Raw genomic sequence first — 19,932 nt, forward strand, 5'->3', positions numbered from 1 at the left:
AAAAAAAAAAACATACTTTCAATGAACTTTAATTTAGTAAATTACCTGTATTTGTTTAAGTTATTATTACTTAATCAAAACAACCCAACTGCAGTTTGATTGATATTACTTGGAATGCGCAATAAAAAAAAACGTGATTTCTGAAAAAAATAAAATAAAATGGAGTTATCGGTTTTTGCAAATGAACTCTTAATTTCTTCCATGGTACCAACACAGTCTTGCGGTCTGTTTCTGCAGAATCATTAAAAAAATTATTCAACCAAAAATGAAAATTTGCTGAAAATGTGCTCACCCTCAGGCCGTCCAAGATGATCTAGATGAGTTTGTTTCTTCATCTAAACTTATGGATAAAGGACTCGTATTGTGGCTGGAAGCAATGGTTTGAAGTTAAAAACATCTTAATGATACATTTGTTTATTACAAATGCACGCAGCTTTTCACTTTCAACACAAACATACCACTACGTCCAATGATTAGTGTCGTAGAGCATTGATTGCTTTTTTTAATGTCAGTTTTGTGCTATTTTTATTGCCAAAAGAGCTCTCTCTTTCTCTTTTAGTGCTGGCAAGTCTGATTAATTCTAGTGATTTGCTTCTTGTCTCATATAGTTTTTGAAAAATCAGATTCATTTTAGTGAATCAGTTCGTTCGGATGGTTCTTGTACATTGAGAAAAGATTCTTGTACTGTAGCTTGATGAATAACAAAAGTGGCTTTCAAAGGAGAACAACATCGGTGTCATTATACACCACACAAATAAAGCACACCAGTAGCCATTAGCATGTTGCTAAGCTAACGGCATGATACTGTAAGCAGTAAAATACATATCATACTGAAATACTGGCTAAAACTGTGCATTTTTATCCAATATTACGGTATAAAATTAAGCACAATTTTGACTACCTACATTTTAAAACATCTATTGTATAATAGGGCCTATAACCTAAAATAGCCTTAAAATGCTGTCTAGGTAGGCAGCACACTAGGGTTTGGAACTGATAAATGAAAAACAGGATCATGAAAACGTTCCCAAAGCTCTTTGCTCAGTCGCCAAGCCTTTCTAAACACCCTGTCATGGGCTGTTTTACAGGATTGCAGGAACCACTTGTTGTGGAATAATGGACTTACACTTACGATCCGTGTGTTAACCCTTAAATGCATGAATGTTTCGCCAATCATTATTACATATTCCGGTCTTTAGCGACCCGGACCAATATATCCAGCACGGATGGATCTCTAACAATAGCAATAGGATCTCTGCAATAGCAAAAAGCTCTCTTGATATTTTAAGAACAATTACAGAAGAATAAAATAAAGCATATTTCGTTACCTTTTGAAACTTAAAAGGGTTCAATTTGAGCAGATGATTTTACCATCGCTGTCATCGATGGAGCACACTTCCACATATTCAGCATCTGCCTCACATTCACGATCTCAACTATATTCTCAAATTTTACAATTTTTTTCTTGTTATATTGTTTATAATTAATAGATTGAGGAATACTAAGAAAGTTGATGTTTAACTTAAAAAAAAATGAAGGAGGGAGAGGGTAGAGAATGATGTCCCGGGTCGCTAAAGACCCGAGGTATGCATTTAAGGGTTAATAACATGCTGACCGCTCACTATGTCCATCTGTTCCCTGGAGCAGAGGTTAGGGGTCATAGGACAACACAAGCCAATATCTCAGCACATGATGCGATGGAAAAGAGCCATTTCAACACCTGGTTGTTATTCAAGAGAATATACCTACTGGACCATTAAAGCTCCCCGGAGTGCTTATAAGTTTGCATTCTGAATGAATGAATTGTGGAATATTCTATTCCTTTGTTACACAGATTCTTTCAGGTTCATTTTTTGTCTGTATTCAGGTTTGTGGTAACCTTTTTTTGAAAGACATTAATACTTTTATTCAACAAGGACATATTAAATTAATGAAAAGTGTCAATAGCCGGGTTTCCATCCAAAGTTGCGAATTTAACTTATGCGCAAAACTGGAATATCGCATAAAACAGTTGCGAACAAGCATCGTTTCCATCCAACAAGTCATAAAGAGAACAAAATCGTCACTTCCTGATAAACTGGCACTATAAATCACTAAGAAAAGTAGGAAAATATAGTAATTTTCATCATATATTAAAATAGAATCAGTTATTTGAAATAAAAATAAAAATAGAAAACAAAATTCTTACAAACCCAAACCTTTGAACTTAGTGTGGATGTTTATAATCCTTCGACAGTCTTCATAATTCCCAAAGGTCTGCCTAATATCGCAGTTTACTGAGTTGCAGGATTTTAAAATATGTAATTAAGAAATAAATTTAAAAGTGAGTGCAGATTTGAAGCATGTCATGTTTTACACACTATAACCTGTGCACATGGACTTGTTGCATCTAACATCTAAAGCCATAAAGCCCACCTATCATTCACTTTGTCTGCGACCATGACTTAAACCAGCATGCTTTTAGTTTGTTCTGACATGCTGAGACCACACAGTGAGTCTAGTGTCAGATAAGGGTCTTCTGTCTGCACTATTGCAATCTTAGTGTTTAACATAGATGGCACATTTACTAGACGGTGGTTTACATTACAGATTTCAACCTCCCAGTTATTTTTAGTACTTGGATGGTGTTTTTAGTTTGTTGGATTGTGTTTTCATAAAGAAAAGACATGTGAAGCATTGCGCTCTGTTGGATTTATATGCACTAGATTATTTGTGTTACTGTCTAACATTTTGAGGTTTGAGCGGTGATATGAGTCACGACCGTATTCTTCAGACTTTAATAAGATGGTTCAAGACGTTTCTATTTTGAGCTGGGGATGATTTCATCTTACACACAATAAGATATTTCTAGCTTACAGGAGTGTACACATTGTCTCAAATTTAAGCTGAAGGTCCTGTCTTCATTGAGGTACATCATGCAGTGTCTGTTTGCCATCTTGAATGGAAATGTCAGATTTCATTGTCCTCTCATGCCTGTACAGAACCAAAGCCAGACTGCTAGTTGCCACTCTGTTAATGGTAAAGCTTACTGAACATAACTTTGCAATGTTTGTACCAGAAGGCTTTGAAAGATGAGGTTTTATGCAAGTGTAGTGGTTTAATGAAGAACAATGGAAAATATAATTAACATAATTGAATGAAGATCGCAGAAAGTCTGGACCTTTTCACAGTAAAGGCAAGTCACCTTTATTTATATAGCGCGTTATACAATACTGATTGTGTCAAAGCAGCTTTACAGTGTCAAACAGCATATTCTGGACAAGAACCACCAAATTATACAGGAAGAGTAGCTTAACTGACATGAAAATTATTCAATAATTGATTGTGCCATTTAGGGGCAGAGTTTATGTAAGATACAACACCGGTCAAAATATTTGATAAAAAATAACCAGTAAAACCAGTAATATTGTGAAATATTATTACAATTTAAAATGCTTGTTTTCTATTGTAATATATTTTCAAATGTAATTTATTCCTATGATCAAAGCTGAATTTTTTTAGCATCATTACTTCAGTGTAACATGATCCTTCAGAAATCATTCTAATATGCTGATTTGCTGCTCAAGAAACATTTATTATTATTATCAATGTTGAAAACAGTTGTGCTGCTTCATATTTTTATGGCAACTGTGATTTCAGGATTCTTTGATAAATAGAAAGCTCAAAAGAACAGCATTTATTTTAAATGCCCTTAGTCGAGCGTTATTAGTTAAGACTAAATCTTACTACTTAAACCCCCGGTTTCACAGACAAGGCTTAAAGCCCCGTTCACACCAAGAACGATAACTATAAAGATAACTATAAAGATAACGATATTAGCGTCCACACCAGCGAACGATATCGTCTGTTTATTCTAAGCGCACGTGCGTCTGCCGCTTTAAATTCTCGAGCTCGTTACAGCAGGATGGATTCTGATTGGCTGTCAATGTTTTATCGTTCATCAGCTGGAAAAAAAATCGTTTTGAAAGGGATCACAACGATATCATTCCTCTGTATCGTTATCGTTATAGTTGTGGTGTGGACTCTGCTATTCTTTAATATTGAGAACGATTTTTAGAACTATATCTTTATCGTTATCTTTAAAGTTATCGTCCTTGGTGTGAACGGGCCTTAAGCCTAGTCCCAGACTAAAATGTAAGTCTGAGCTGTTTCAACTGAAAGAAACTTGCACTGATTGATCTTAAAATATATCAATGCCTTTGTTTTGTCTCAGGAGGGACACCAGTAATGTTTTTTGTAAGGCACATTTATAAAAATTACTTAAATGTTCTAATTGAACTATGGCCTAATAGTCTTTCCAACAACCATCTCTTTCAGCTGACTTTATGTATGCATCCATCTGTTGTTTCTGTTTACTCTACTGTACATATGTGTGCACAATGCAGTGGTGTAGCATTTCATTGAAAAATGTAGCTTGTTACTGGAAAATGCTGCATGAAGTAGCATGCATTATCATGCTACTAAAAAAATGTAATCAAGTGAGTAGCTTTGCTACTTTTAACCACTGTTGTGTGCATATAATTGTCAGTTAGGATGGGCTTGTGTGTGTGTAGTAACTGATGAAGCTGCAGTCAGAAGGCAAGTCAAGTGTATGTGTTTGTGTGCAGTCATATCTCTAGGCAGAGCTCTGTCTCCTGGAGAAGCATTTGAGGGGTCTCTTAGTTTCTGTGCCTCTGATTGGCCACATCATCTGTAAGCCACGTGCACATGCTGCCGTCTCCCCCTCCCACCCCTCAGATGAAGTAGCGCTCTGCAGAGGAGACAGTCAGACAGTCATCCTCTCCGCATATCGACCTGAGAACTAAGACGACTCGTGGCTGCTACCGATGAGAGGTTTTGACCACAATCCTGCCAAACCTGTTTCTCCAAAACCGTCTCACAGCATCAGCTCTACACGTTTACCACCCTCTTTCAGTGTTATTAGAGGTGTTTAAGGGTGTCGGGGTGGTAAAATGGGCAGACAAGGGCAGGATGGCAGCACCGCTCTCCCCGGCATGCGAATGCAGCGCTCACAGAGCCGGCTTAGTCTGTCTGCCTCCTTCGAAGCACTGGCCGTCTACTTTCCCTGCATGAACTCCTTTGACAAGAAAGACGGAGGTAAGAATGAAGCCACATGCCATGTGTGACAGGCTCTGCTATGTCCAGTTCTTTTGAAAGCTTTTTGGTTTGTGACCACCTGAAAGCCAAAGAGCCGTATGTGATGTGTGATTTATGTTTGTGTGATATATGTTATGTCTGCTTGGATTGGATAAGGCAGATGTAGTAGTGTACCATTAAGATAGATAGATAGTTAGTAGGGGTGTAACGGTACATGCATTCGTCCCGAACCATCACGGTACTGACGTCACGGTTCGGTTCATGCAGTCAGAGGATGAATACAGTCAGTCATAGGCGATCAATCCAGAAGGGGGCGCGCGCGGTAATGCAATGCTAATCGTCACAACAGAAAAGAGCAGAAGACAATCAGCGCACCAACCCAAAGCAAGAATGGCAAGTTCAGATGGCACGCAAGAGCTTGAAGAACCGCCTGCTTGTTATAAATCAGCAGTGTGGGAAAGTTGCACACAAACTGCATTGCAATCATTTCCCAAAATGTAATTTGTGTGGAATTTTTATGAAGTCTGTAAAGAGGAGAAAATACTGTACCAGGCAGATCAAGCTCACTGTTCGAGATTCTCGAAATATAGGAAGACAGATATGTGGGGGTTTATATGAATGCATCTCTGAGAGTCTTCAGAAATGTTTCGATGGAATTTTCTTTTCGCCTTACCTCCATATAATGCATATTAGTGTTTATAAGCACAGCGCTGCTTTGTTTACAGCGGTAAGCAAGGAAACGCTGTATCGCTGCTGTTCCATAAGCGCCACCTGCTGTCAAAGAGTGAATCTGCATTTTCATTCAGTCCGTCTGCTGTTTCTGTTTTGCGCAGGTGTCTTATGTAGCCTAATTTCACAAATCTAAAGGCAGACCATTCTGTTTTTGCTTTAAATCCTGAAATTATACAATCTAATTCAAATCAAAAACATCTGGTCATGATACATGCTTGTAGCACTACTGTCTGTTCAAAATGAATGAAACAAATACATTTCCTGTTGTACCGAACTCGTATTGAACCGTGACCCCAAAACCGAGGTACGTAACGAACCGTACATGACTTCTGTGTACCGTTACACCCCTAATAGATAGATAGATACGTGTATAAGCTGACTGGAGGTCACTCAGGACTGTCCTGCTGCTCAGACTGGCAGACTGACGCCCTCTGTTGGTCATCTGTTGGACATGTTTTTTTAAGCATCTCATTCAGTGGTTGTCAACCATGTTTTTTTTTCTTAAAGGGTAAAATGCATTTTCTGATATTAAAATACTCTCTCCAACCTAGCTTGATGAGTAGAGACAACAATAAGAAACCATTTGTAGCATGATCACTATTGCTCTGTGGTGCTTTCAAAACATGTTTTGCTGTTTTTGCTGTTTGGCTCAACTCTTCTGGTGCAAGTTTGGGATGGGGCTGTATGTTTGCCCAACCAATGGTAGATGGGTGTGTGGTGGCAGTGTTATGTCGAGACCAACTCATTCAAGACCAGGCTAAGACCTGAGTAGGTTGAGTCTGAGACAAGACAGAGACTGGAAGAGGCTCTGAATGATTCCTGTGGTGTGAATGAAGCCTGGTTTTACGTCAGTGTTACATGAACCTCCACAGCACACAGTGTGCTCTGAGATACACGATAGCACTGAGCAGATCATTTGCTTCAGTTAGCACAGACCACAAAACATATCTGCAGACCGGACATGGTCCAAGTCCATGACAAGACCAAGACCAAAAGATGGACTACTTGAGACACTGGGGTTCGAAGTGTCACACATTTGTCTTTTTTTATTTACTCATCTTCCTTTCCCCTTGTTGTTATTTTCAGAGGAGGGTAAGAAGAAGAAGCCGGTGCGTCTGGCGATCCAGCGGAGTGTAGAGACTGGTTTAGCCGTCGAGATGAAGAGCAGGATGACACGGCAGCCCAGCCGTGAGACCACAGATGATGGCGATAAGGTGAAGCCTGGAAAGTAAGTACTGTAAAAATCTACTTCTGAATATGATGGTCCACATATTGTTAAATCACATGATGTCATCACCACCATTCCTGGTTGGCTGGTTTTGTGTCAGTGATGACATCTTGTCTTGTCAGAGGCTATTAACACCTGATTTACAGATGTTCTGTCCATTATCTGTTCAAAGTCTAATCTTCCCTGGAGTGAAGATCTCTTCAGACAGCCAGTTCACTGAGTTTTTGGATGGTCTTGGCCCCGCCCAGCTGGCAGGGAGACAGACATTGGCCACGCCTCCAATGGGTTAGTATCATCACTCACTCTTTTCTTTTGTTGTTCACATGAACAAATTTCTTTGGTATTGTATAAGACACTATAAAGCACAAAATAAATGTCAGTTTTGTCTCAAGTAGTTTGATGTTGTTACATTTCATCCATGAAACAGAAGACTATGGTTCTATTTCCACCTGGTATTAAGATGCGTTTTCAATTACTCTATCTCAATTACCATTTACACCTGGTCTTAACATGACTTTTAAATGCGTCTCCTGTTACCGCTTGTGTTGGAATTTCATCTAAATCAGGGGTGTCCAAACATACTCCAGGAGGGCCAATTTCCTGCAGTTTAGCTCCAACTCTAATTAAGCACACCTGAACCAGCTAATCAAGGTCTTCAGACTCACTAGAAACTTCGAGGCAAGTGTGTTAGAGCTGGTTGGAGCGAAATTCTGCAGGACATGGCTCTCCGGGAGCAGGATTGGACACCCCTGGTCTAGATCCTAGACCAGGGTTGACTAATGTCGGTCCTGGAGAGTCACAGTACTGCAGAGTTGAGCTCTAACCCTAATCAAATCACAAGCTAAACAAGGTCTAAAGGTTACTGGAAAGATACAGGCAGGTGAGTTTTTATCAAGGTTGGAGCAAAACTCTGAAGGACGTGGCCCTCCAGGAGCAGGTCTGGTCACCACCATTCAAAGCGGCCAAAGTTCCCAGACCTTCTGCCGTCAGTCTGAAGGTCTGGCAACACGAGACTACCCCTGGTTTAGACCCTCTAATTCCGTCACATGCTACATCACTTGCGCTGGAACGCCGAAAGCTGTGCACGAATACTTTGAATAAATGAAGCCATTACACTGCTTACGAACAAGCGGGAAAGGAAGCGCATGGAAAGAATACAAATGGTAACATCGATTTTGATCATAACCTGTGTTTTGGCACAACACAGTGAAGTATGAATCGATTGTTTTGGTTTGCTACCTCTGAAAATGGTCGAAAGTGGACAAGCTCAAAATGTTTTAGACCTCATGTACTGTGAAACAACAGGCCGATAGTGTTGCCACCTTGTGGACGAAGTAATAAGTCCAAAAAACAAAAAACAAAGCCATATGTGCAAGGTAAAAGTAGTTAAAAATTTTTTTGTATGTTTAAAGAAACAAAAATACTTTGGGCTTAACACATGATTCTCCACCAAAAAAGTCATGATTGTCCATAGCACTGTAGTAACTTTTATCAAACGGTTTCTATAAAGAGAACTTTTGTCTGCTCTAAGAGTTTGGATGTGGCCTTTTGCGCAGGTGACATCCAGATTGGTATGGTGCACAGGAAGGAGAGGCTGGATGTTGAAGTTATTCGGGCTCGAGGCCTGGTGGGCAAACCAGGGAACAAACAGACGCCAGGTATGCCTCATAATGACACAATATACATGTTTTTCTTTAAATATGACCTGTCCCTGGACTATTTTGTGACGTTTATATGTAAATTCTTGCGGTCTTCATTTGCAGCACCTTATGTAAAAGTTTATCTGCTGGACAATGGGAAGTGCATCAACAAAAAGAAAACACGGACGGCGAGAAAAACACTGGATCCTCTTTATCAACAGCAGCTTCAGTTTGAGGAGAATCCTGAAGGAAAGGTTTTACAGGTAACACCAGGACCAATAAGGAAGAACAATATTTAATGTAATCTTAATTGTCATTAAATGATGACACGCAAACAAATTTTTATTTTGTTATGCCAAATATAATTTATTTCTTATTTCTTTTGATTTGGGGGGGAAATTTGACTTAGATATGTTTTCACCACATCAGTTATTTTAGTATTATTTATTTACTATTATAGTATTTATTAATATTTTGGCTTTTGTTTTGATATTTTCAGTTTCCTTTTTTAATTTTAGTCAATTTTTCATAATTTATCATGTGCTTTTTTAATATTTCTATTTAGCTTTCATTTATTTTTATTTCAATTTTAGTGTAAGACTTTTTTTTTAGGTTTTAATTTTAGTTAACAATAACAACACTGCACCACATCTCCTGAAACTCCTTACCAATCGTGTCTTTCTTTACAGATAATTGTTTGGGGGGACTATGGACGCATGGACCACAAATCCTTCATGGGAGCCGCCCAGATCCTGTTAGACGATTTAGAGCTGACCAACATGGTGATTGGCTGGTACAAGCTCTTCCCTCCCACCTCATTAGTGGACCCAACCTTGGCACCTTTAAGTAGTAAACCTCCAGATTCAGGCCTGGACAGTTCCAACGTTCGGTCGTAGCGGCACGAGGAGGTGAGCGGTAGAGAGCGGCGTGAGTAGCTCCAGCTACAGACAGAGAGGAGACGGTCTCGACGGGTCACGTCCTGGTTACACTGCATGCTTGATGTTGTGTCCTCTGAGCCCATGCGAAAAGAGGCTAAGAAAAGGCCTACGTCCTTCTGCCAAAAAAATAACCGAAAAGAAAATGTATGCTGCTGTCACACGCTGGGAAAGAACGACAGAGGAAGTCTCTCCGTTCCGCTGAAGAGATGCAGCCAGGGATTCAGTGGAGTCTGACTCTTAACTGTAGGACGTTAAGAGTGCTGATTTCCACCAGAATAGGAAGACGCCGTTTTACTCTGGATGTTTTCTCTCTGTTGAATTCAAAGAGATGTCAGTGTTTCTTATCTAGAACTTGATGCATTGTAGCCATTACTGTAAGCCAAGCTGTCAAAAGAAGATCCATAAAGAGAGAAGCACTTGGCTAAGATGGGACAGGAAAGGGTAGCCTGAGAGATGACATTCTCATGGGAATGACCCTACATCAAGCCAGATCTCCACTGGATCGCTCTTCAAGGTTCGGTGATGAGGAAATGGATATGGCCAGAGTTCCTGTTCGATTCAGGAAACAACAGAATTCTGAGAAGAAAAAAAAAATTAAATTAAATAATTAAATAATGGACCTTTTTGTGCTCCGGTATGATGTTCTCTTTGTTGATGTATTGTATGAAATGTATGATTTTTTTTTTTTTTTGCATGGATGCAAAGTTGTTTTAAAAAATTGTAAGTTTATTTTCCTCAAGACTTGCAAAAAAAAAAGAAAGAAAGAGAGGAAGAAACTTATTTAAGGATAACCAGATCAGCCATTTTCAACAATTTGTATTATTTTTAATATGAAATTCTCTAGTGCATGATTTTCAAAGAGACTGGATGCAAAATGATAACGATGTGATTGTCATCCTTTAGAATATTTTTCTGTATTTTTACAGATCTCGGTTACAGGTGTGGTCTGGTGAGACTTGGTATCTCATATTATTAATGGAAAAAAAGCAAGGGATGGCCGAGGAAAACAATAAATGTACAATATCGATTTTGCTATAAAAACGAACATGAAAATTGTACATTCCTCCCTTCAAATGCAGCCATAATTCTTTGTTCATGTGGAGCCGGAGCTGTAGATTATCAGATGGGTCTGTCATGATTCCACTGTGTTCTATTACACTAGAATGGCTCATTCATTCAAAGCAAGCATGTTGAAAAGGGTCTGCAACATAGATTGAGCACACCGTCTGAGTAATACAGCATGTTTTGATAGAGACATCTGGGAATTTTTTGCAGTTTTGTGTACAGTGCATGTGGACCGGAGGCTTGGCCATCCCCCCTATCTGTCGTCCACAGATTCAGGTCAGGGTCGAGCTTTTGTGGCCGACGGTTCAGACATTCAACGCAACATTCCACCTCTTGGCACTAATTTTTCTTGAAGTTTTGAAAAGAATAAAAGAAAAGAAAATCAAACAGATGAAAGAAACCTAAAAAACATGGGGGAAAAAAGAAGAAAATTTATATTTATTCAAGGTTGACTTGGAAAAAAAGGTTGCAAGTATATTTTATTTTATTATTGTTATAAAGAAAATGTCATAAAAACAGATCCCATTGGATGGTGCTGTACGAAGTCTCTGAACTCTTAGTGGACTGGACAATGTTCATTCTCGTCATGTTGTTCAACGCAACGGACACTGGTTGTCAAATGAGGAGTGAGTCACAGTTTGTGGAGATGGGAAAATTGCCACACAATATGATTTTTTAATTGTTTCTTGTTTTGAGAGAATAAAATTCATTTACTAATCCCTGTGTTCATTCACCAAACTTTCTCGCAGACAAAAAATACCAAACCATTAACTTTCATGGCCACTTGACATACTGCAGAGCATCTTGACGCCAGTACTAAATACTTACTAAGTTGAATGTGGTACACATGATCAAATCAAATGTAGTCTCAAAAGTAATTCAATAGTTTAAATAATTATGTAACATTAACACACAGATGTGCTAATGGGAGAATTCTTTTTTTTTCTTTCTTTTTTCTCACCTAAATGAGTCAAAAGGGGTAATTCAATGTAACACATCATGTAAACATTTATCACCTTTTATTGGAAAATTAACATTTTATCAAGACACTGATAATTGCCTTAATTTTTTAACATCTGAGAAGAAAAAATCACCTGTCAATTTCAGCGAGTGAAGAGCAAATTTATACTCACATACCTTATGGTCTCTGACAGACAACGGCTGTGTCTGAAAACTGGAAAATGCTGTCTTCGGAGGACACATTCTAAGGTAGGAAGGCATCAAGGCACGTTCTAATCCAAAGTTAGCTTCACTTCCTGTCTCATGAGATGCCTTCATCTGGTCGATTTTTGAAGGCAGCATAGATGTATCCTACGCTGACTTTGATATCCCACAATCCTGTGCATTCCATTCCGTGATGGTTGAGCTAAAAAAAATAAAGATTGCGTCAGAAAGTTGGGTTTGGTGGTCAGTTTATATGTAAATGTATGTTTCTTACCAACTTTTTGCATTTTTTATGTTATTTCTATCAAGAAATCAGTATTATAGTAATTAAATGTTAGCTCAGTTGTCACCAAAGCTTGTTCGATTTTGTTGTGTGGATCATTAAACCATTACGCTGCCTCAGAAGCCTGTCCGAAATCATTTTCGTGAGGTGCCTTCGTGGACAAATGCTGCCTGCAAAGTCATTGCTCGATAAGGCAGCAAGTCAGCAGCCTAGGTTTTCAGATGCAGCCAAAATGTTGAAGCCACTCAGGCCGCCATTTCCTCCTCCTCGTAAAGCAATGATGTAGTCAAACCTTATAGTATTGTGGGTTCCCTTTCGAAGACGGTTCACTTCGACATTGCATCAGGAATCTGACACGACGGGGACTCCCTTCCTTCCTTAACCTACCTGAAATCTTATTGCACAACACACCAGTGAAGTGGTGGCCAATTGCCAATGCCAATGGTGGCATAAACTCAGAATCTTCCTCTTTCAAGCATCCTACTTCAAGACAGCTGTGTAGAAAACACAAGAAGATGGATTTCGCAATAATAGCCACAAAAAAGACGGCCCACGCGATCGGACGAAGCATGGTTTACATGGTGGTGCTCCACCAGCATCTGTGGCTGACGCTGACAGGAAGTCTCTGCTCAACGTGCCATTGTCTCCCTCCGTCCTCTTTGGAGATGCCGTGGAGGCCATAGCGGAGCACTTCTAAGAAGATAAGAAACGCTCCAAAGCCATGAGTCACTTCCTGCCGCGACGTGCTAGAGCGACGCAGCCTTCAGCATACAGTAGGTCAACGTCTGCTTCCCGCCGCCCAGCAAAGCAAGCCCCCCCAGCTCCCACTGCATCGGCGCCAGATCAGGAGCCTTCTGTTTGCGCCAAAACCGCATGGCAGAGTGTGCCGAAGATGCATCGCGGCCCCAAGAAGAAGGACGGTCGTCCCGGGGGCCCCCCTCCATCAGATCAGAGGTCTCATTCCTGACGGGAGGATTCTGAGGAGGAGATCGCCGAGCAGCGGGCCCGCCGCAAAGGGTCTAAAATGTTCTCACGAGGTCCCCTTGGCGGTTGCAGGTGACCACGAAAATGTCTCTGTTGTGTCTGTTATCTTGGTGGATCTGAAAGATGCGTATTTTCATATCCAGATCGTGCCTCGACACAGGCGCTTTCTGAGATTTACGTTTGAGGGCACAGCATATCAGTTCACGGTAATGCCGTTCGGGCTAGCATTGGCCCCCGCATACGTTCACAAAATGTGTGGATACGACACTTTCCCCCCTGAGAGCGAGCGGAATGCACATTTTGAATTATTTGGACGATTGGCTCGTTTTGGCCCATTCAGAAGATGTGCTTAACAGCCACAAACGCGCCCTGTTACTTCTTTTGGAGAGCTTGGGTCTCTGCGTGAACACACAGAAGAGCGCGTTATGCCCCAGCCGATCGATTACATATCTGGGGGTGCTGCTGGACTCGGTCTCGATTAGAGCGCGTCTGTGTCAAGAGCGTATACGAGATTTAATGTCCGCTCTGGATACTTTCAGCCTGGGACGCCCTGTGGCGCTGAAAGAATATCAGAGGCTTTTGGGACGGATGGCGGCAGCCGCGACGGTGTGTCACCTCGGTCTTCTTTATATGCGCCCCCTCCAGATTTGGCTTGAACAGACGGCACGCTTGTTGCTGTGGGCCGATCGGCATCTGCTCTCCATTCGCGCAGTACACGTTCCGGGTTGCCTGAACAACAGCACGGATATGCTATCGAGGAATGGAATTCCTCATGGGGAATGGAAGCTAAACCCCTGGTCAGTGAGACTGATTTGGGAGCGGTTCGGGAAGGCAGAAGTGGATCTGTTTGCGACAGAGGAGAACACGCATTGCCCTCTGTTCTTCTCTCTGTCGCGCTTTCCCCTGGGCGGGGACGCACTCACAATGCCGTGGCCGAAAGCCCGGTTGTATGCGTTCCCCCCACTGAAGATTTTGCCACAAGTGCTGCACAAAATCAAAGAGGAGAGGGCGCCGGTGATTCTAATTGCTCCGTACTGACCAAACAGACCATGGTTTCCCGACCTGCTGGAGATACTGACAGTTTCCCTGTGGCAGATTCCGCTGAGACGGGACCTCCTGTCTCAAGCGGGCGGCTCAATATGGCACTCCAACCCTGAATGGTGGAAATTTCATGTGCGGATGGTGTGCGGGAACCGGTAAACCTGGGCTCATTATCTCTCCACGTGATGGACACGATTACGGAGGTGCGAGCTCCTTCTACGGCTCGATTGTATGCTCTTAAATGGGCAGTCTTTGTTAAATGGTGTTAATCGAATGGCTGTGACCCGGAGAACTCGTGTCTCGTGTCTGACATTCGGGGCTTTCTGCAACAGTGGATGGACGGCGGCAGTATGCCTTCCACTCTTAAGGTTTATGTTGCAGCTATCTCAGCCTCTCACGCTACTATCAATGGGCGATCAGTCGGTAAACACGATTTGGTGATCAGATTTTTGAGAGGTGCGAGATGGCTGAAACCCTCTCGCCCTCCCACTGTGCAATCCTGGGATCTGGCTCTGGTGCTGGGGGTGCTGGCTCTTCCGCCCTTTGAGCCGCTTCAGTCTATCGGCCTGAAGGAGCCCTTGCTTCGGTCAAGCGCGTGGGGGGACTTACAAGCGCTATCGGTGAATGCTCCTTGCATGCAATTTGGGCCAGGTGATTGTAATGTCACACTCAAACCAAGATTGGGCTACGTGCCCAAGTAGCTCTTGACGCCATTCAGAGCGCAAGTGGTGACGCTTTCTGCTTTCACTCCAGAGCTGGCGGCCTCCTCGGACGCCGCCCCTCATCATGTACTATGTCCGGTACGAGCTTTGCGTGTTTATGTGGTTACACTTTACTTGAAGGGGTGTGCATAAGACTGACATGACACCTTCATAATCATGACATGACACCTACATAATCATGACATGACACATGTCATGAATATGAAGGTTTTTTATCCATGTTTATGACAACTGTCATTAAATGTCATTCGCTCAGTTATGTAATTTTTAATGCAAAGATGACATTGTCTGAGATGTCTGTTATGGGCTATGGTTAGGGGTAGGGTTAGGTCAAATAATGTCATCTTTGCATTAAAAATTACATAACTGAGCGAATGACACTTAATGACAGTTGTCATAAACATGCATAAAACCTCCTTCATATTCATGACATGTGTCATGTCATGATTATGAAGGTGTCATGTCAGTCTTATGCACACCCCTTCAAGTAAAGTGTTACCGTTTATGTTGACCGCACGGCTCAGTTTCATCAATCTGAGCAGCTATTTGTGTGCTTTGGAGGCGGAACTAAAGGGGAGCCTCTTTCTAAGCAGTGGCTACCACATTGGGTAGTCGATGCGATTGCTTTGGCTTATTCTAGCCAGGGTATAGAATGTCCTATTGGCATTAGAGCTCATTCAACAAGAGCGGTCACCTCCTCGTGGGCTTGGACTTAGGGCGTTTCTATCAAAGACATTTGTATGGCGGCTGGATGGTCTTCGCTGAATACCTTCGCCAGATTTTGTAGTTGGAATTCGGAGGCGGGGAAACCACCGTACCCAGACAGTGGCACTCACTTAGTGCCGCTGGAGCAAGCTTTGTGACACATAGTGTTATCATGTGCTTCGCCCTCTCACTGTATTACTGCTTAAGGGTTAGCGAGGCACAAGACGGCAGTTCGTCTCTGTCCTCGCGGTGTGCACCAGCTTGTTTATGGCCTCTTATATTTACTCACTAGTACCGGCTATGGCTGCTAGCTGAGTGCATATACTGTTATCATTGTGCCCGGCCGCGCCACTCACATCCTGTGTCTGCATTATTATACTTTGCATTTACATGCTTATATATATATATATATATATATGCATGCTGCTGTGCTCTATAACGTCCTATCTTTAGTACGATGGCATAAGCGTTCTCTCAACAAAACGGCTGAGTTTGGATTCTGAGTGATCTGATTGGTTCTTTAGGTGGAAATATACATCCAATTGCCTGGGGGCCTGTCAGGAGGTCGTCTGTGATTGGTTGGAGAGTGTTTGGTGTGTAGCACACTGTCAGCTCCGCTGAGGCTGAGCTCTCTTCGCTGTTCTCACAGCATTGTTCTATACAGTCCCCGTCGCGTCAGATTCCTGACGCAATGTCGAAGTGAACCGTCTTCAAAAGGGAACGTCTCTGGTTACTGTCGTAACCTCGGTTCCCTGAGAGACGGGGACGCGGCCATGTTCACTGCTCAGATCTGCTGTGCTGGTAGTTCAGTCGGAAAATTCTGAGTTTATGCCATCAAGACGGCGCATTATATAGTGGCGAGGCTCCACCCCTTTTCGACGTCTTGGCTGGCATTGGCTAGTATGAAGTGCAACTTCACTGGCGTTGTGCAATAAGATTTCAGGTAGGTTAAGGAAGGAAGGAAGGGAGTCCACGTCGCGTCAGATTCCTGACGCAATGTCTCGTTCCCGTCTCTCAGGGAACTGAGGTTACGACAGTACTGGAGACCGGAAACGTTTTTCAGGGGCCCGTTTCAATAAGGAGGTTCAACCAACTATGAGTTGAAACTTGAACTCTTGAGTTGACTTACCCTGAGATGGGAAACTCTTGAGTTTTCGGGTTCAGAACAGCTGAACTGAGATAAGTTCAATCAACTCTGAGAAGGTTGACTGAGTTTAGCACGTGCACTACGACTATGAAAAGCCACGATCAATGGAGCTACGAAATTATGATTCACCATGTCAACAGCACCCGACAAAAAGATGTCTGCATACTTCTGAGTCAATACGTCACTTTAATTCTTGATCACTGTTATAATATCAAAGGTAAAAACTGGCAGAACGGTAAGTTATTGAACTAATATTCATTTTGAACATGAAGTATAAAAACAATTCAATCAGGAAAAGCTTTAAAGAAAAAAAAGGTCCATGTGTGTAGACTACATGACTTTACAAGCATTTGACACATTAAATAAATATCATTCAGTGTCTACTTCAATGTGCAGCAGCTTTTTCCACATAGTCTAATGCTCTTTCCACATAATTAAGTAATTATTAGAGTAATTAAGAAGAGATTGGTCATGAATTCTCTTTAAATGTGGTTTAAATTGTAATTTCATGTTTGAAGATACCTGATGAAGGTCATGCAACCGAAATTACCATTGTAATTAAACCTTTTTGATACTTTTGCACTATTGACAGTGTGTGGGAATTGTTTTATTTTTTCTTGAGTTTTGATCTTTGTGGTCTCTGTTTCCTACGCACCTATCAATTGCCGTCAGGTGTGTGGAGATTGATTGTTAATTAGAGTAATGAAATTAACATTCGACTTCTAGCCAACAGCAAGAAGGCTCGCAATCTAATGAAGAACAGATGAAGAGGAAGCATGAAGCAGGCCTGTTTGTAGGCATAGGAAAGCTTAGTCTCAGCCTCAGACGTCACGCCCACGGACCGTTGGCTAAACGTCTGATGCATACAGCACACAAAAGTGGCAACACTTCAGGAGTTTCGAAGTCGTCATTGGATTGGTTGAATTATACAGGATTTCCGGGAGATGTGTGTGTCGCGTTCTTTAACGTTCCGCCTGCAAGCAAAGATGCCGTGTCACCAAACCCTCTCACGAAAGAAGAAAGCCGTCGTGTTTACAACTGTGATGACGAGTGCTTATCAGGGTCAACTAAACGCTGGATTTTCAAAAGTATGTGAAATATTTAAAGTTTGAGGCATAGAATCTTCAAAATACGTCCGAGAGTTTTACACACCGGTCTGTTATTGTGGCGCCCCGAAACGTGATGATGAACGAAACAAACTGTGATTGGTTGTTTGACATGTCGGTCAAACGGCCTCATGGGTGGGCCTAGGCCAATGAAAGCTGCCATGGATTCCAGACCTTCAGCCGTCAGTCTGAAGGTCTGGCTATGCGAGACTAAGGAAAGCTAGGCGGTCGCCTAGGGCGCCACCAGCAGGAGGGGGCGCCAATGAGAGCACATACTGGCACTACGTTTTAGCAGAGTTGAAATATGATTGCCGACCCCACTGGATCCCCCAACATCATTGGGCGAGAGTACTGTCAATCATGTCTGTATGCCAATGGATCAGAGCGCTGTCAATTGCTGCCTGATTGTTGCATGCAAAGTTTGCATTTGGAGCACTCAACAACACCGATAGATGGGTTCTGTCAGTGCTTTGGCAAGGTAAGGTTTTTTTTTTTTTTTTCCATGCAATAAAGCTAAGTTCAAAGGCCAATTTAAAATATTGGTACAGTAAAAAGTGCACAAAATGAGTATTTTGTTAAGGTAGTATTTGTGGCAGTCGAGAAATCATGCTGCAAAATTGGTCCAAAAGGTGTGCGTTTTTGCACAAATGCATTGTTAAAGGATGTCAGCAGGGTCCCCATGGGCTTTGTGGTGTTATTTGCCATAAATACGATAGGATTGCTGTAATTTTGTGAGATTTAGCGACTGTTTGTAGTTGTGGTGGGCCTATTTGGGAGAAAATCCAGGGCCGTTTTTTACTCCCAGTCCATCCCTGCACATAAGTATACTGTATACAGCGTCAAAGTACAACAGTTTATTAGAATAACAACATATTTTTACTTCAAACTCGTGTTACTGCGTCAATAACAGCTTTTGTTTGAAATTACTTATTTCTGTGGACTGATGTGGCTTATTATCAGTATGATTAGCATTGCATTATAATACATTATCCTTATGAAAAATACCTGAGATGGCTTGAACACAGATAAACCATACACTGTTGCAATATGTTAATTATCTTCATGTTTCATCAGACAAACATTTTCTACATTTTATTCAGCTACAACCATAGCTGGATGCCTTTGGATTTACTGGAAAGTCGTTTAATTATTTCTTTGCGTCTGGCTTGTGGAGTTTCTGTACGAGGGCGCCCTCCGGGGTCGAGTATGAATGAAACAGACATTACATGTGAGAGTTGTGTACTTTTCAATACCGGTATATCATGACACCCTTAAAGTATTAGTTCACTTACAGAATAAAAATTTCCTGATAATTTACATCCAAGATGTTCATGTCTTTCTGTCTTCAGTCACAAAGAAATTAAAGTCTTTGAGGAAAACATTCCAGGATTTTTCTCCATATAAAGGACTTCAATGGGGACCAACGGGCTGAAGGTTCAAACTGCAGTTTCAGTGCAGCTTCAAAGAGCTCTACACGATCCCAGTCGAGTAATAAGGGTCTTATCTAGCAAAACCATCGGTCATTTTCTTAAAAAAAAAATATATATTTATATACTTTTTAACCACAAATGCTCGTCTTGCACTAGCTCCTCCGCAAATTCACGCATGATGTAATCATGTTGGAAAGGTCACGAGCGGTTAGCTCTTCCTCTGTGTACTGCGGTTCAGAAAGGTAGGGTAGGGCGAAAAACTCCATCTCATTTTCTCCTCCAACTTCAAAATCATCCGATATCATTGTTTTACCTTTTTTGTAAAGGGCGTTTGACTTTTCTTTGCTTTTTAATTACTGGGTCGGTACTTCCGACCTATATGTCACGCTTGACCTTTCCAATGTGATTATGTAATGCGTGAAGTCAAGCATTTGTGGTTAATATATATATATATTATTACCATTTTCTAAACTATAGCGAATAAACTGTGATAATGTGAGAAATGTTGAAGGTGTCTGAATGCATTTTGGTTTGACTGTATCTATTTGATAAATGAAGTTAACCAACTAACGTTATACAAACCCTTTTGGTTTCTATACCAAATATTAAAAAAATTTACAAATGCAATAAAAATATCGGTATCGGCAAGT

The 19,932-nt window shown here is 41.4% G+C and overlaps 1 protein-coding gene across 1 annotated transcript in view; it reads left to right on the forward strand.

Moving 5' to 3' along the window:
• Positions 1-10,354, forward strand: part of rims2b (regulating synaptic membrane exocytosis 2b) — a 170,119-nt gene extending 159,765 nt beyond the window's left edge. Inside the window, exons 38-42 of the mRNA XM_016571540.1 lie at positions 6,916-7,057; positions 7,230-7,342; positions 8,614-8,715; positions 8,821-8,960; positions 9,387-10,354. Of these exons, the coding sequence (XP_016427026.1) occupies positions 6,916-7,057; positions 7,230-7,342; positions 8,614-8,715; positions 8,821-8,960; positions 9,387-9,593 (704 nt within the window). The 3' untranslated portion in view covers positions 9,594-10,354. The remainder of the gene's footprint in view (positions 1-6,915; positions 7,058-7,229; positions 7,343-8,613; positions 8,716-8,820; positions 8,961-9,386) is intronic.
• The last annotated feature ends 9,578 nt before the right edge of the window (positions 10,355-19,932 follow it).

The sequence above is a fragment of the Sinocyclocheilus rhinocerous genome, unplaced genomic scaffold (genome assembly GCF_001515625.1).
Source record: "Sinocyclocheilus rhinocerous isolate Xijiao unplaced genomic scaffold, SAMN03320098_v1.1 scaffold622, whole genome shotgun sequence".
Classification (NCBI taxonomy): domain Eukaryota; kingdom Metazoa; phylum Chordata; class Actinopteri; order Cypriniformes; family Cyprinidae; genus Sinocyclocheilus; species Sinocyclocheilus rhinocerous.